Raw genomic sequence first — 16088 nt, 5'->3', positions numbered from 1 at the left:
TTAGCCCTATTTTGAGGTTTTAAATTAAAATTACTCCTTTTTATTATTATATATCATGATTGTTTTAACTAAAATTTTATTTTTTCCAACTAAAATATAGTTGACATGTTACATTAGTTACAGCTGTACAAAACAGTTGACACTTAAATAAACTACAAACTGCTCACAAGAATATGTTTAGATACCATGTCACCAAAGTTATTAAAATATTATAGACTGTATTCCCTATGTTGTACTTTACACCCTCATGACTTTTTATTTTTGTAACTAGAAGTTTGTACCTCTTAGTACAAACTTCACCTATTTCCTCCATCCCCCTTTGGCAACCACCAGTTTATCCTAAGTCTGTTTCTGTTTCGTTTGTTCATTTGTTTAGTTTTTTAGATTCCATGTGTAAGTGAAAACATATAGTATTTGTCTTTCTCTAACTTAGCATAATATCCCTTAGGTCTAGGTCACCACAAATAGATAGATTTCAGTTTTTTTTATGACTGATATTTCTGTGCGTGCATGTGTGTGTGCGCACGCGTGCCACATCCTCTTATCATGTATCAATGGACGCTAAGGTTGGTTCCTTATCTTGGTTATTGAAAATAATGCTACAGTTAGTAGACAGGAGAGCATTTTCAAACTACTGTCTTTGTTTTTTTTTCAAGTAAATGCCCCAAAGTGCAATTGCTGGATCATATGGTAGTTCTATTTTTAATTTTTTGAGGAAGCTCCACACTGTGACTACATCAATTTACGTTCCCACCAACAGTGCACCAGGGTTGCCTTTTCTCCACATCCTGATTTTTAAAATTCCAGGTGTTAAAGGGCACCTGGGTGGCTCAGTCAATTAAGCAGCTGACTCTTGATTTCAGCTCAGGTCATTATTTCAAGGTTCATGAGTTCGAGCCCCTCACTGGGCTCTGTGCTAATAGTACAGAGTCTGTTTGAGATTCTCTCTCCCTCCCTCCCTCCCTGTCCCTACCCAGCTTATTCTCTCTCTCAAAAAATTAAATGAAAACTCCAGGTGTTAAGTTTCGCTGATTGTAAGAAGTCATGAAGTTTGTGGCCCCTCCTGCTTTCAAAGCAAATGTTATGGGGATTCATCTTTCCCATTCATGGCCTCCCCAGAGTGAAAGTCTGTTTCCACCCTTCTCTGTATCGCTGGCTCCCTCCCCACCATAGAGAGCCATGGCTGTTTTGCTCCCAGACCATGTCTTTGCCCGTCTTACCTTTTTCAATGTGGCCTCTTTTCTACCTTTAGTTGTGGAGTCTGTTCTGCTAGTCTTCAAATCATTTTATGGGTTATTTACGTTGATGTGTTATCCAGTTGTATCCAGGGAATGAGGCAAGCTTAGGATCCCTCAACTTTGCCATCCTCCTAGTCGACCCTCTAATTTTTGACATTTTAATTATTATGTTTCTTGGTGTGGATTCCTTTTGGTTTATCTTGTTTGAGGTTCTCTGTGCTTCCTGGACCTGGATGTCTATTCCCAGCCCCAGGTTAGGAAAGTTTTCAGCTATTATTTCTTCAAATAAGTTCTTTATCCCTTTCTCTCTCTCTCCTCCTTTAGGACCCCTATATTGCAATTATTAGTATGCTTAATGTTGTCCTAGAGGTCACTTAACCTATCTCACTTTTTTATAGTCTTTTCTCTTTTTGCCATTCAGCTCGGATGGTTTTCACTACCCTTCTACATCCTCTAATCTCTTCCTGTTAACTCCTCTAGTGTTTCTTTTCCCAAGTTCAGGAATCCTCTTTATGACCATTTGAGTTCTATCAGGTAGATTATCTGTTTTGTTGGCTCTTGTTCTGAGGTTTTGTCTTGTTCTTCCATTTTGAACATATTCCTCTGTCTCCTCATTTTGTCTGACTTTCTGTGTTTCTATGTATTAGGTAGATTAGTTTAACTCCTGGTCTTGAAAGTAGTGGTTTTATATAGAAAACATCCTTGGGGGTCCAGAATCACACTGCACTCTGGTTCCCAGAACTCAACCCTCAAGGGGTGTCCCCTTGTGGGCTCTGTGCACCTTCCTGTTGTGGCTGGGCTGCAACTGTCATGTCAGCTGGTGGATTGAGGTGACCGCTGAACCAGCTGCCTCCCAATGCCCAGCCATGACTACTATGGATGTATTGGTGGAAGGGTCTGGTCCTGGCACAGCTGGATGAGAGGCCCAGCTGTGATTGCTGCAGGTGTGCTGGTTGCTGGGGCCAACCACTGGTGTGAAGCAGGGCGGTAGGTGCTTTAAAAATGTGCCTGCCAGGGCAAGTGCTTTGGGAGGGGCATGTTCACAGGGGAACACTGGTACAGAGGCAAGGAGTACCATTAAGGTAGATGGAAGGTGTCAAAAGGCATGCCAGCATCATGCCTTGCTAGACTGAGGAGGGCAAGAAAAATGGCACCTGCCAGCACTCTGTTCCTGGCGAAAGTTCCTACAGATCCCTATCCCTCCAAGCACATGTCCTATAATTAGTCAATAAATCTCCTTCACTTATGGCCCAGGTGCTTTTCAAACCGCTTCCAGGTGCTTTGTCTAAGTGAGACTGTGCATGGGGACTGTAAGAACAGATCCATTTCCTACAGCCCTCCAGCTCTCCTAGAGTTATGACCCGCTGTTTTTCAAAGCGAGACATTATTGGGCTCATCTTCTCAGTGCAGATCCTTAGAGTTAAATCCCCCATGTAGGGCTTGAACCTCTCGCTCCTCAGGTCTCTGAATCTGTGATGCCCTTCCTGATTCTCGATCACCACACAGTATGTTTGGTTCCTAACCATACCACGTCTCTGTCTCTCCTACTCTTCTTGATGTGACTTTTTCCTTATGTCTTTAGCTGTGGAATAGCTGTTCTCCCTAGTCTTCAGGTCATTTGCAGAAAAAAATGCTCTATATGTAGTTGCAGCTTTGCTGTGTCCATGAGAGGAGATAAGCTCAGGATCATTCTAGTCTGCCTTCTTCCTGAACTCTATCAAGGTTGCTTTAAAATCTGCTCTGGCAAGCCATGACCCATGTTGCTGTTTTGCTTGTTTTAAATGGTCACATATTGCAAGCATTTTTTCACCTTTCCTACCACTTTCTGAACTGACACAAACTACAGTTAAATTTTCATTGGTATTATTACACTACGTCACTTGGAGTATCTTACAGTTTTTAATATATTTGTAAGGAAAAATAAAAATCCCTTATTTTTGCCATTTAACTTCAACAATAATCTTTATTACCCTGTCCATTCATCCATTATTTATCCAAATTTATTTTCGCCCTATTATATTTCACAAAGGATTAAGTTTAGACACCATATTAGATTTATATCCATATTTTACATTTTTTCTTTTGTTTATATTAACAAGACTTTTTAAAAATATATTATTGTTACTTGATGATATTCCTAGTAGTCATACTATAGCCACAGGTAGTCCTAGACGGTAATGATAGCATTGAAAGTCAACAGACTTTGTGAATTTCCTTTGAAGTTAATTTTATGAAACACAAATTCTATCAGGCTGCTATAGCAAATACCAGAGACTACGTAGCTTATATACAACAGATATTTTATTGCTCACAGTTCTTGAGGTGGAGAAGCATAAGACAAAGTTGGCAGTATGATCACTTTCTGGTGAAGACCCTCTCCCTGGTTCACAGCCTTACAGCTTCTTTCTCACTGTGTGCTCAACATGGTGTAGGGGGCTAGAGAAAGAGATCTCTGTGGAGTCTCTTTAAGAAAGGTACCAAATCCCATTCACAGGGCTCCACCCTGATGATCTAAGCACCTCTTAAAGATCCCAACTTCTAATACCATCATCTCTAGGGGTTAGTATTTCACCATATAAACTTCTAGCAGACACAAATATTCAGATCATGGCACATTACATTCAATATATTTCTTAGCTGGTTTTATTGAATGGCCTTGATTTATATAGAGTATCCACAAATTAACAGTGTTTTGTTAATAATTTTCTGTATTCCTTTCCAATATTCATTTCTGTCCTTTTTTTAATGGCTCATTGAAGACTGTCAGCATGTCCAATACTGTCCTCCACAGAAGGTGACAGAGTTCCTATTCCCTCTCATTTTATCTCTAATGCATTAGTTTCATCAGTAATCATTTTATCAAATGATGTTATAATGTATGTTGGTATGTAGTGAACTTTATTTTGGGCTAATATACTCTTCTCATAAATGACCTTTTGAATAGTTGCCACTCAATCTGTTTAACTATGAGAACCATAAACATAAAAAATAATTAAGAAGATAGCTATAGTTTGCTGTTGTTGTTGTTGTTGTAAAATTCCATAATCAGGTGTAACTAAACCATACACACTTCGGATAAAGTAGTAAAATTAAATTACTGCCATTTCCCACTGGGCAAAAATAACTATACTGAGTTACATAATTTAACAAACAGGAAAGATAAAAGGATGTATACTTAATGTTTGATTTTATTGGTATGGCTTACTTTAACAAAAAATCACCTAAATATTTAGTAATCCAAAAATGTAACTCCTTACAGCTATATATAAAAAAAGTATTTAAAATGGTCAACTTTGATTGAAACACTATTTTTAATCCATTCACTTCCTATTCACTATTAAACATCAAGCACTATGTTAGTTGCAGGGGGATTACAATAGTAAGGCAATTTTTTTCTTCAGTCAACTTACAAACTAGTATAGGGACTGACAAAATTTTGCTGTAGAGGGCCACATAATAATATATGCATCTAGGGGGCCATATAGTCTCTGTTGTCAACTACTTGCCTCTGTTGTAAGGCAAAAACAGACATAGACAACAGGTAAAAAGCGAGCATGTGTTTAAATAAAACTTAATTTACAAAACAGGTGGGGGCCAGATCTGGTCAATGGGCTATAGTCTGCCAACATGTGCTACAGTAAAAAATAACAAATTAGGAATTTCAGTACTTTATGGTAAATGCAATGATACTATCATGGGAGCATTATCTAAGAGAATCAATAAAGTCTTCTGGGAGAGGGCAACAATCCAACTGACTACTCCATTTTCTCGAATTTAGCAAATAGTTTATTATAATGTGTCACCATTATAAAATCTCATTCTATAAACGGAAAACATATTTGACTGTGTAAGAGCTGCTTCATTATATAGTATTCTCTTCTAGTTGTTTGTGAAAAATACCATAAGCACATGTGAAGGCTTACCTTGAGTGACTGTTTTGAGAACAATTAAAGTTGATAAAAATCTCAGTGGTAAACTGGAGCTCTTAAAGAAAGCAGCTGTCTTTGGTTTATTCTCCACTGAGTGTTCTAAAGAATTATCCGGATTTCCCTTAGTTACTACTCCTTTGAATATGTCTTCACCCAATCTCCTCAATGTTGACGTCATAGTTGAATGCTGTTAAAAATATGTACTATTTTAGTATATTTGTTTATATCCATAATATATTTCAAATACTACAATCAAACACAGAAACTAAAAAAAGCCAAATTTTTTCTAATTAAAATGGGTAAGATATATGCAAGACTAAAAAGTAATACTTTTATAATCAACCTTTAAAAATTATTTATGACTACTTTTCTAAAAGAATGAGCAGTCTGGGACACCTGGGTGGCTCAGTCGGTTGAGCATCCAACTCATGATTTCAATTCAGGTCATGATCTCATGGTTGGTGAGGTTGAGCCCCACATCAGGCTCTGTGCTGCCAGTGCAGGGCCTGCTTGGGATTCTGTCTCTCCCTTTCTCTCTGCCCATCCCCTCTACTCACACACAACACGTGTACGCGCGTGCTCTCTCTCTCTCAAAATAAACATTAGAAAATAGAAATAAGCAGTCAACAAGAATTAAGAACATGGAAATGGTACTTTTCTATGAAAAAAATTAGGAGAAATGAGAATTTGAAAATGTTTAAGAACATAATATGATATGTTTCTGGCACAGAGAAATCAAAGGAGCAAAGAGGTAGACAACTATAGTTTCTTCACTCCTCCACCATTACTCATAAATAGCTTATCAGGTGTATCTTACAGTGTTAGCTTATAAAGTGATTATCTAGAGCCTTACTGCTTTATAACTCAGTATGATTATAACCATCACAGTGATTTTGAGAACTTTAACGATTGCAAAAGAATAAAATACTGGGTTAGAATTGTGGATAATTCTCATGGTGAATAAACTAAAACAAGACAATGGGCAAAACAGAAATGCTGGCATATAAATACTTCTCAAATAATAAAAGCTTTTATGATATTCAGTGTATATATTAAGAACCAAATAAAGGAAAACCATTTCACACTGCTGCAAATGAGGGTACATACCCACACTATGAAATAACTTAAATATGGGTAACAAGTATTTGCTTTAGAATTTCTACATATTAAAATTAGAGAGGTACATGGAGGTTTTATGGGTATCAATAAAGCACAATGATTGAGTTGTAAACGGCATAACAGATGCAATCTAATTTAAATATATGGTCAGTAAATCTTGAATCCAAAAAAGGAACCCTCATACACTGTGGATGGGAATGTAAACTGGTATAGCAATGGTGGAAAATAGTAGGGAGGTTCCTCAAAATATTAAAAATAGAAAATCCAGTAATTCTATTAGTTATTTACCCAAAGAAAACAAAAACATTAATTCAAAAGGATATGTGCAGCATTATTTACAATAGCCAAGATATGGAAGCAGCCTAAGTGTCTGTCAACAGATAACTGGATAAGAAAGATGTGTTTATATGTGCAAAGCAACAGAGTTGCAAAATATAAGGCAAAAAAAAAATGATAAAACCAAATAGGACAAGTATATAAATTCACAATTATAACTGAAGATGTCTCTGAACACTCGATTCAACTAGACAGATTAACAAGGATATAAACTAATTCCAAAATATTATCAACCAGCAGAATCAAATCCACATTTATAGAACACTCCATACAACAACAGCAGACTACACATCTCAGCCAAACAATATCAACAACACAATCAAGCCAGAAAAAACACAAAGGTAAAAGAAAGATCTATAACAAACTTCTAAATAAATCATGGGTCAAGAGGATGTCTCAAGGGAAATTTAAAAAATACATTAAACTGAAAGCAAATGAAAATAAAAAGTAAATCAAAATTGTGGGATACAGTTAAAGCAGTGCTGAAAGAAAAACAGCACTAAAAATATCACTATGTTAGAAAAAAAGGAAATCTCAAATCAGTAATCTAAGTTTTTATCTCAGTAACCAGAAAAAAGGAGAACAAAATAAATCCAAATCAAACAGAAGAAACAATAAAGAGATAAAAATTAAAACTATGAAACAAAGAGATGATATTTTGGAAAAAAATTAACAAAACAAATTTCCATCAAGAAAGACAAAAACAATGACACAATATCAATACCAGGAATGAAACAGAGGGTATCACTACAAACACTGAGAATTTCAAAAGGACAATAAGAGAATATTATGAAAAACTTTACACAATTATATTTAACAGCTTAGAAAAATGGCTCATTTCGAAATAAGTCAGGCAGAGAAGGACAAATATCATATGTTTGCACGTATAGGAGGATTAGGAGGAACTTGACGGAGGAACAAGGGGGAGAAGAAGGGCGGAAATGGTGGGGGAAAGGGAGAGAGGCAAACCATGAGAGACTCTTGAATGCTGACAAAAACTGAGGACTGATGGATGTGGGGGGAGGGGGGGATGGGCATGGAGGAGGACACTTGTGGGGATGAGCACTGAGTGTTATGTGGAAACTAATTTGACAATAAACTATTAAAAAAAAAAAAAGAAAAATGGCTCATTTAACTCCTTGAAAAGCATACACTTCTACAAATCACTTATATGAATTACTTATTAGAATATCCTTATAACTATTAAGGAGCTTGAATCTCCCAAAAAAAGACATCTTCAGGCTAAGTTTTATAGAAGAATTCTACCAGATGTCTAAAGAAAAATTAACACCAATTCTATCTAATTTCTTTCAGAAAAGTAAGAGGATGGTACACTTTCCAATTAATTTTATGAACACAGTATCACCTTGATACAAAACCAGACAAAGACAGTATAAAAGAATTAAAAACTGTAAACCACTATCCTTAATGAATATACATAGGAAGCTCTTTAACAAAATATCAGGAAACAGAATTCAGCAAATATAAAAAGGACTATACCACATGGCCAAGTGGGGTTTATTTTAGGAGTATGTGGCTAGCACAGTATTTGAAAGCCAATGAGTAACCCACCACATTATCAGGTTAAAGAAAAAATAAATCACATGATCATATCAATAAATGCAAAAATCCATTTTAAAAACATCTTAACACTCATTCATGATTATAAAAAAATCAAGAAAATAGTAATAGAAGGGAACTAAACTTGATAAATAGCATCTATAAAACTACAGCTAATATTATATTTAATAGCAAAGGACTGTTTTCCCCTAAGATCAAGAACAAGCCAATGACATCCATTATCATTCATATTCACAGTCCTAGATACTGTAGCTTATGCAAGACAAAAATTGAAGACAATCAAAAAAGAAACAAAAAAACTTCCTTATTCACAGACACATGACTATGTAGAAAATCCCAAAGAATCTTTAAAAAAAACTCCTGGAACTAATAAGATCATGGTCATAGGGTATGGAATCAATAGAATATCAACATGGACACCAAAATTTTAAAAATATCAATTACAATCATTCAAAAACATTAACTATGCAGCTGAAAATCTAACAAATAATGGAGAGAAATTTTATGTTTAAAACCATATAACATGGATGAAAGAAATCAACTTTCTAAACAAAACGGATAAATATATCGTGTTCCTGAACTGGAAGACTCAACACTGTAAAGACGTCAATTTTCCTTAAATTTATATACAGGCTAATCCAATTCCTATCAAAATCTCAGCAAGATATTTTGTAGATCAAGAAGATTATATTAATATGTAAGGGAAGACAAAGGAACTATTTATAAACATTTCTGAAAAACAGGAAAATGGGGGAATGTCTGGGTGGCTCAGTACATTGAGTGTCCAACTTTGGCTCAGGTCATGATCTCACAGTTTGTGAGTTTGAGCCCCATGTTGGGCTCTGTGCTGACAGCTTGGAGCCTGGAGTCTGCTTCTGATTCTGTGTCTCCCTCTCTCTCTCTGCCCTTCCATCACTCATGTGCTCTGCCTCTCTCTCTCACAAAAATAAACATTAAAAACATTTTTTAATTACAAAAAAAGAAAAAACAGAAAAATGGGGGAAAATCAATCTACTCAATTTCAAAACATATTTAAAATTTTTTTAAATGTTTTATTTATTTTTGAGAGAGAGAGAGACAGCCTGAGCAGGAGAGGGTCAGAAGAGAGCAAGACACAGAATCCAAAGACAGGCTCCAGCCTCTGAGCTAGCTGTCAGCACAGAGCCCGATGCGGGGCTCGAACCCACAAACTGCGAGATCATGACCTGAGCCGAAGCCGGATGCTTAACCAACTGAGCCACCCAGGCGCCCCTCAAAACATATTTTAAAGCTATGCGAATCAACAGTATATAACTGGCAAGAACAGACATTCAGATACATAGAACATAACAGAGAATCCAGAAAGAAACCCACATAATTATTCCCAACTGACAAAGGTACAGAGGAAGGAAAGACTTTTCAATAAATGGTGCTAGAGCAACTGGACATTTACATGCAAAAAAATAACCCTCATCTAAGTCTTACACCTCATACAAAATTAACTCAAACTGTACATGCACTTAAATATAAAATGCAAATGTAGAAATTTTTAAGAAAAAACCCAGGAGAACACAATATAGATTCGGCAATCTTACACTTGACCCAAAAGCAACATCCACAAAAGGAAAAACCAATTAACTGGAAATCATCAAAATTTAAAAGCTCTGAAAAAACACCGTTAGGATGAAAATACAAGCTACAAAAAAGAAAAATAATACTTCCAAATGACATATCCAACAAAGGACTAGTATCTAAAATATGTAAAGAGCTCTCAAAACAACAGAAGACAATCCAATTAGAGAATGGGCAAAAGACAATAAATAGACTGAAGAGGATATATACTTGGAAAGCAAACACATGAAAAGATAAGTTTAGCCAATGAAGAGATGCAAATTAGAACTCCAATGAGAAAACAATACTACCACAATGGTGAAAATAAAAAGCAGTAATAACATAGGGGTACCTGGGTGGCTCAGTGGGTGAAGCTTCCAACTCTGTTTCAGATCAGGTCATGATCTCACAGTTCGTGGGTTCAAGCCCCTTGTCAATCTCCACGCTGCTCCTGCAGAGCTACTTGGGATTTTCTCTCTCCCTCTCTCTCTGCCCCTTCTCTGCTTGCACACACACTCTCTCTCCAAATAAATAAATAAACAAATAAAATAATAAAACTTAAAAAAAAAACCACTAAATGCTGGTGATAACATGGAGAAACTAGGTCACTCATCTATTGCTGGTAAGAGTGTAAAATAATAAAATCACTCTTAAAATTTGGCAGTTTATTAAAAAAATTAAACATGGAGCTACCACATAACAACTGCACTCCTGGACATTTATCCCAGAGGAATAAAAATTTATTTATATACAAAAACCTCAACATAAATGTTTACAGCATTTATAATGGTCAAAAACCAGTTTCCTTTAATCAATGAATGGTTAAAATGTGATACACTCCTATCATGGAATCAATAAAAAGAAATGCCATAACTTAAATAGATCTCCAGCAAATTATGCTAAGTAAAAAAACGTCAATCTCAAAGGGTTATATACTATATAATTCCACTCATAACCTTTGCGAAATGACAAAATTATAGACATAGACATCAGTGGTTGGAGGAATTAAAGAAGGAGTAGGGCAGAAGGAAAATGGGTATTGCTATAAAAAGGCAACATGAGAGAGCTTCTGATTTCTGGTTAGGCAGGTAAGGGGGTTGGAAGTTGTCACTCCAACCCAACAAAAGTAAAAAGCTGAACTGAAAAACTGACAACTTTCTTAGATCCAACAGAAGTGAGATCACAGGGCAAAGCCCAAACTTTGGAGACAGACAGGTGAATATAGAGAATTTTAACTTACTGCAGCAGAAACCCATGAGCTGAAACCTCTGCAGGAATTGTACCAGGGTAAGAAAATCTAAACCATAACTGAAAATTGCTAGAGTGCTTAATTCAGCAGCACATATACTAAACTTGGAACATTACAGAAAAGATAAGCATGGCCCCTACATAAGGATGACATGCAAATCTGTGAATCATGCCATATTAAAAAGGAGGAGGAGGAGGAGGAGGAGGAGGAGGAGGAGGAGGGAGGGAACAGAAAATTGCTGAAGGCCCAATGTAAACAAGTCTGAGAGTTAAAAATGCTGGCCAGGGCCAGTCACAAGGGAGTTCTCAAATTTTGCTAGTTTTAGTTGAGGAGCTCTAATAGTTCTCACAGTGAAGACCTGAGAAAAACCCCCTCATGCTTCAGGTAGGAGGAGTAAAAAAGTAACCATTTGGAAATATGACACAATTTTGTCCTTGTTACGAAGATTTGTCCTCAAGAGAAACTACCTGGGCCTAACCTACTGGGGTTTTATAAGAGTCTAATAGACTTAGCAGAAAGGAAATACTAAACTCCAGCCCACTCTAGCAATCCTGCCCCACCTCATGGGGAGAAAAACTAAGAGGCATTTATGAAGTTCACAGCCTCGAGACACAAGCTCACCAAATGACTACAGAACACTTCTCCTTCCCTCACATCTGACCATAGTATTGAAGGCCCACTTACAGCAGTCACTTTTACATAGTACATCATGTCCAGATAACAAGAAAAAATTACAAGGCATGCTAAAAGGCAAAAAGAAAAAAAAAAGTTTGAAAAGAGTAGACTTGACAGAATCAGACTCAAATAGGGTAGGAAAGCTGGAATAATCAAAGAATTTAAAATAACTATGATTAATATTCTAAGAGCTTTAATGAAACAAGTAGGCAGCACACAAGAACAGAGAGTAATATAAGCAGAGAGATGGAAACTCTAGAAAGAACCAAAATAAATACTAGAGGGGAACCTGGGTGGCTCAGTCAGTTAAGCATCTGACTATTGATTTTGGCTCAGGTCATGATCTCACAGTTCTTAAGACTGAGCCCTGTGTTGGGCTCTGTGCTGACAGTGCAGAGCCTGCTTGGGACTCTATCCCTCCCTCTCTCTCTGCACCACCCCCCCCAAAATAAATAAACCGAAAGAAGAAAAAAGAAATACTAGAGTTCAGAAACACTGTAAATGCAGAATACTTTTGGTGGGCTCATTCGCAGACTAGACACAGACAAGAAATAATCTCTAAGTCCAAAGATACACCAAGAGAAACTGTAACTCAAGGAGAAAAATCCAAACTGGAAAAAATGGACCAGAATATCCAAAAATTATGGGATAATTACAAAAGGTGTAGCATATGGGTAATGAAAATACCAGAAGGAAAATAAAAGAAAGGAATAAAATAATATTTGAATCACGGTTCCTGGGTGGCTCAGTTGGTGAAGTGTCCCACTTGGGCTCCGGTCATGATCTCACAACTTATGAGTTTGAGCCCCACACTGGGTGATCTTTGAGCCCTGCTTCCAGTGAACTTGAGCCTGGCTCTGGGCTCTGCACTCTCCTTCTCTCTGCATCTTCTGGGATTCTCCCTCTGCCCCTTGCTCACTTGCACTCTCTCAAAAAAAAAGAAACATCTGAAGCAATAATGACAGAATTTCCTTCATGTTAACACAGGAAACAAGCCCCACAAAACCAGGAAGCTCAGAGAACACCTAAGAGGATAAATACCACCCCCTACAAAAAACAAAAACAAAAACAAAAAAACTCATTAAGGCATGTCATATTCAAACTGCAAAATATAAAAGCTTTAAAAAAAATCTTGATAGAAGCCAGAGGAGAAAAAAGCTTATTTGTAGAGAAGCAAAGATAAGAATTACATCCAAATTCTCCTTAAAACCATATAAGCACGAAGAAAGTATAATGAAATATTTAAAATGTTGAGGGGAAACACCTGCCAACCGAGAATTCTATATACTCTAAAATTATCTATCAAATATAAAGAAAAAAGAGATTTTTTCAGACCAACAAAAACTGAGGGATTCTTTTACTAAAAGTAATATTAATAAAAAGTTCTTTAGAGACAAGGAAAACTATATAGCTTAGAAACTTGGATGTGCATAAAGAACATTAGAGAAGGAATAAGTGCTTTTATTTTTTATTAACTGATCTAACAGATAAGCTTGTTGAAAACAATTGCAACAATGTGTTGGATTATGGATGCCTGTGTGTCTGTATGTGTGTGTATATACATGTATGCACACACACACATGCATTGCATGCTTATGTAGGCTAATATGTAGTAAAATGAATGATAGGAATGCTATAGAGAAGAAGAGACAGGAGGAAGACATCAGCAGTATTTTGTTATAGTAGTCCCCCCTTAACAGGGAGCATGTGTTCCAAGACCCCCAGTAGACACCTGAAGCCATGGAGAGTATCAAACCTTTTATATTTATTTTTAACTTTTTTTTAGGTTTTATTTATTTCTAAGAGAGAGAGAGAGCATGAACAGGGGAAGGTCAGAGAGAGAGGGAGACACTGAATCCAAAACAGGCTCCAGGCTCTGAGCTAGCTGTGAGAACAGAGCCTGACACGGGGCTCGAACCAATGAACCGTGAGATCATGACCTGAGCCAAAGTCAGACGTTTAACTGACTGAGCCACCCAGGTGTCCCAGTATCAAACCTTTTATATACTACATCTTTTCCTATACATACATACCTATGATAAAGTTTAATTTATAAGTTATGCACAGTAAGAGGTTAATAATAACAATAAAACAGATTATAACAACCTACTGTAATAAAAGTTATATGAGTGTGGTCTCTCTCTCCCTCAAAATATCTTATTGTACTGTACTCACCCTTATGATGATATTGTAGGTGGTAAAACATCTATAGGATGAGATGAAGTGAAGTAAATGACATAGACATTGTGACCCTACTTAGCATTAGACTATTACTGACCTTCTGACAATACTTCAGAAGAGGATCATCTGCTTCCAGACTTTGGTTAACCATGGGTAACCGAAACCTCAAATAAGGTGGGTCTACTGTATTGGAAGATATTTATACTACATGTAAAGCTGTAGAGTATAATTTGACAGTGGATTTAGAGTAGTTCTAAGTGTATATTGCAAACTCAGGGCAACCACTAAAAAAAGTAAAAGAAGAAGTACAATCGAAGGCTAAGAAAGAAGGGAAAGGTAGAAGCATATGAAAGGTCCAATTAAAACCACAAATGGCAAGAAAAGACTGAGAGAACAAAACATGAACAAAGAACAATTGTCAATAAATAAAAAACAGTAACAACTATGGTAAATCTTAATCCAACAATATCAGTAATCACTTTCAATATCAATAATCAAAATATACCAATTAAAAGAGACTATCAAGAGTAAATTGAGGGGCGCCTGGGTGGCTCAGTCAGTTAAGCATCTGACTTCGGCTCAGCTCACGATCTCAAGGTTTGTGGGTTTGAGTCCAGAGTCGCGACGGGCTCTGTGCTGACAGCTACCTCAGAGCCTGGGGCCTGCTTCAGATTCTGTGTCTCCCTCTCTCTCTGACCCTCCCCTGCTCACATTGTCTCTCTCTCAGAAATAAATAAAACATTAAAAAAAATTTTTTAAAGAGCAAATTGAAATATAAGACCCACATTGTCAACAAGAAACCCATTTAACTATAAAGACAAATACAGATTAAAAGTAAATGGATAAAAAGATATACCATGCTAACACTAATCAAAAGCTAGCTGGAATAACTATATTAATTTCAGACAAAACAGACCTCAGAGCAAGGAAAGTTACCCAAGGAAAGAGAGGCATTCCATAATAATAAAAGCGTCAATTCTCCAAGAATATATAAGATGCTAGATATAGTAAATACTTTTTAGATACTCCACCAAAGGCATGATACACACAAAATAACTGAGAAACTGGACTTCATTAAAATTAAAAACTGCTCTGTCAAGAGAATGAGAAATGAGAAACAGATTGGGAGGAGAAAATATTTGGAAAGAACATCTGATAAAGAACTGTTATCCAAAATACAGAAAGAATTCTAAGAATGCTACTGTAAGAAAACCCAATTAAAAAATGGGCAAAGAACCTGGAAACCTCACCAGAGAAGATACACAGATGGGCAATTGGCATGTGAAAAGATGCTCAACAGTATGACATTAGGGAATTGCAAATTAAAACAACCAGATTTGACTCTACACCCATTAGAATAGCCAAAACCCAAAACACTGACAACACCAAATGTTGATGAGGATGTGGAGCAACAGAAACTCTCATTCACTGCTGCTGAAATGTAAAATGGTATAGCCACTTTGGCAGGCAGCTAACTATACTCTTAACATATCTATCCAACAATTGTGCTCTTTGGGATTTACCCAAAGGAATTGAAAACTAATGTCCACACAAAAATCTGCACATGGATGTTTATATTACTCATATTTGACCAAACTTGGAAGCAATTAAGATGCCCTTCAGTAGGTGAATGGATAAACTGTGGTACAGACAATGCAATGTTATTCATCACTGAAAGAAGTGAGCTATCAAACCAAGACAAGACATGGAGGAATCTTAAATGCATATTGCGAGGTGAAAAAAGCCAATCTGTAAAGGCTACATATGGTATAATTCTAACTATATGATATTCTGTAGAGGACAAAGCTATGATTATGTAAAAGGCAAAGAATAAAAGGATTAGTGGTTTGCAGGAATTAAGGGTGAGGGAAGTATGAATAGGCAGAGCACAGAGGAATTTTTGGGAAAACGATTTTCAGTATCAAATTATTCTGTATGGTACTATAATGGTGGTTATATGCCATTATATTTTTGTCAAAACTCAAGAGAATGTAAAACTCCAAGACTGAACTCTAATGTAAAGTGTGAACTTGGGGTGGAAGGACATTATCAAGATAGGCTCATCAACTGTAACAAATTATAACAACTTGTAACAAATTCTGTTTCAGGAAGCTGATAGTGCAGTAGTCAGCTCCTATGTGGGGTTGGGGAGTATATGGGAAATTATATATATATATATATATATATATA

The 16088-nt window shown here is 36.4% G+C and overlaps 1 protein-coding gene and 1 non-coding gene across 5 annotated transcripts in view; one reads left to right on the top strand and one right to left on the bottom strand.

Moving 5' to 3' along the window:
• Positions 1-16088, bottom strand: part of CCDC138 (coiled-coil domain containing 138) — a 108483-nt gene that overhangs the window by 34052 nt on the left and 58343 nt on the right. For all 4 annotated transcript variants that reach the window (XM_077768566.1, XM_077768568.1, XM_077768569.1 and 1 more), the window contains exon 12: positions 5162-5354. In XM_077768566.1, coding sequence (XP_077624692.1) covers positions 5162-5354 — 193 coding nt within the window. The remainder of the gene's footprint in view (positions 1-5161; positions 5355-16088) is intronic.
• On the top strand, positions 11117-11223 carry LOC144235154 (U6 spliceosomal RNA). The gene has a single exon (XR_013336154.1). It is a non-coding gene; the product is annotated as a U6 spliceosomal RNA (small nuclear RNA).

The sequence above is a fragment of the Crocuta crocuta genome, unplaced genomic scaffold, assembly GCF_008692635.1.
Source record: "Crocuta crocuta isolate KB4526 unplaced genomic scaffold, BGI_CrCroc_1.0 scaffold788, whole genome shotgun sequence".
Lineage (NCBI taxonomy): Eukaryota > Metazoa > Chordata > Mammalia > Carnivora > Hyaenidae > Crocuta > Crocuta crocuta.
Note: the sequence above shows the minus strand (reverse complement) of the source record. Positions and strands in the feature narration are given on the sequence as shown.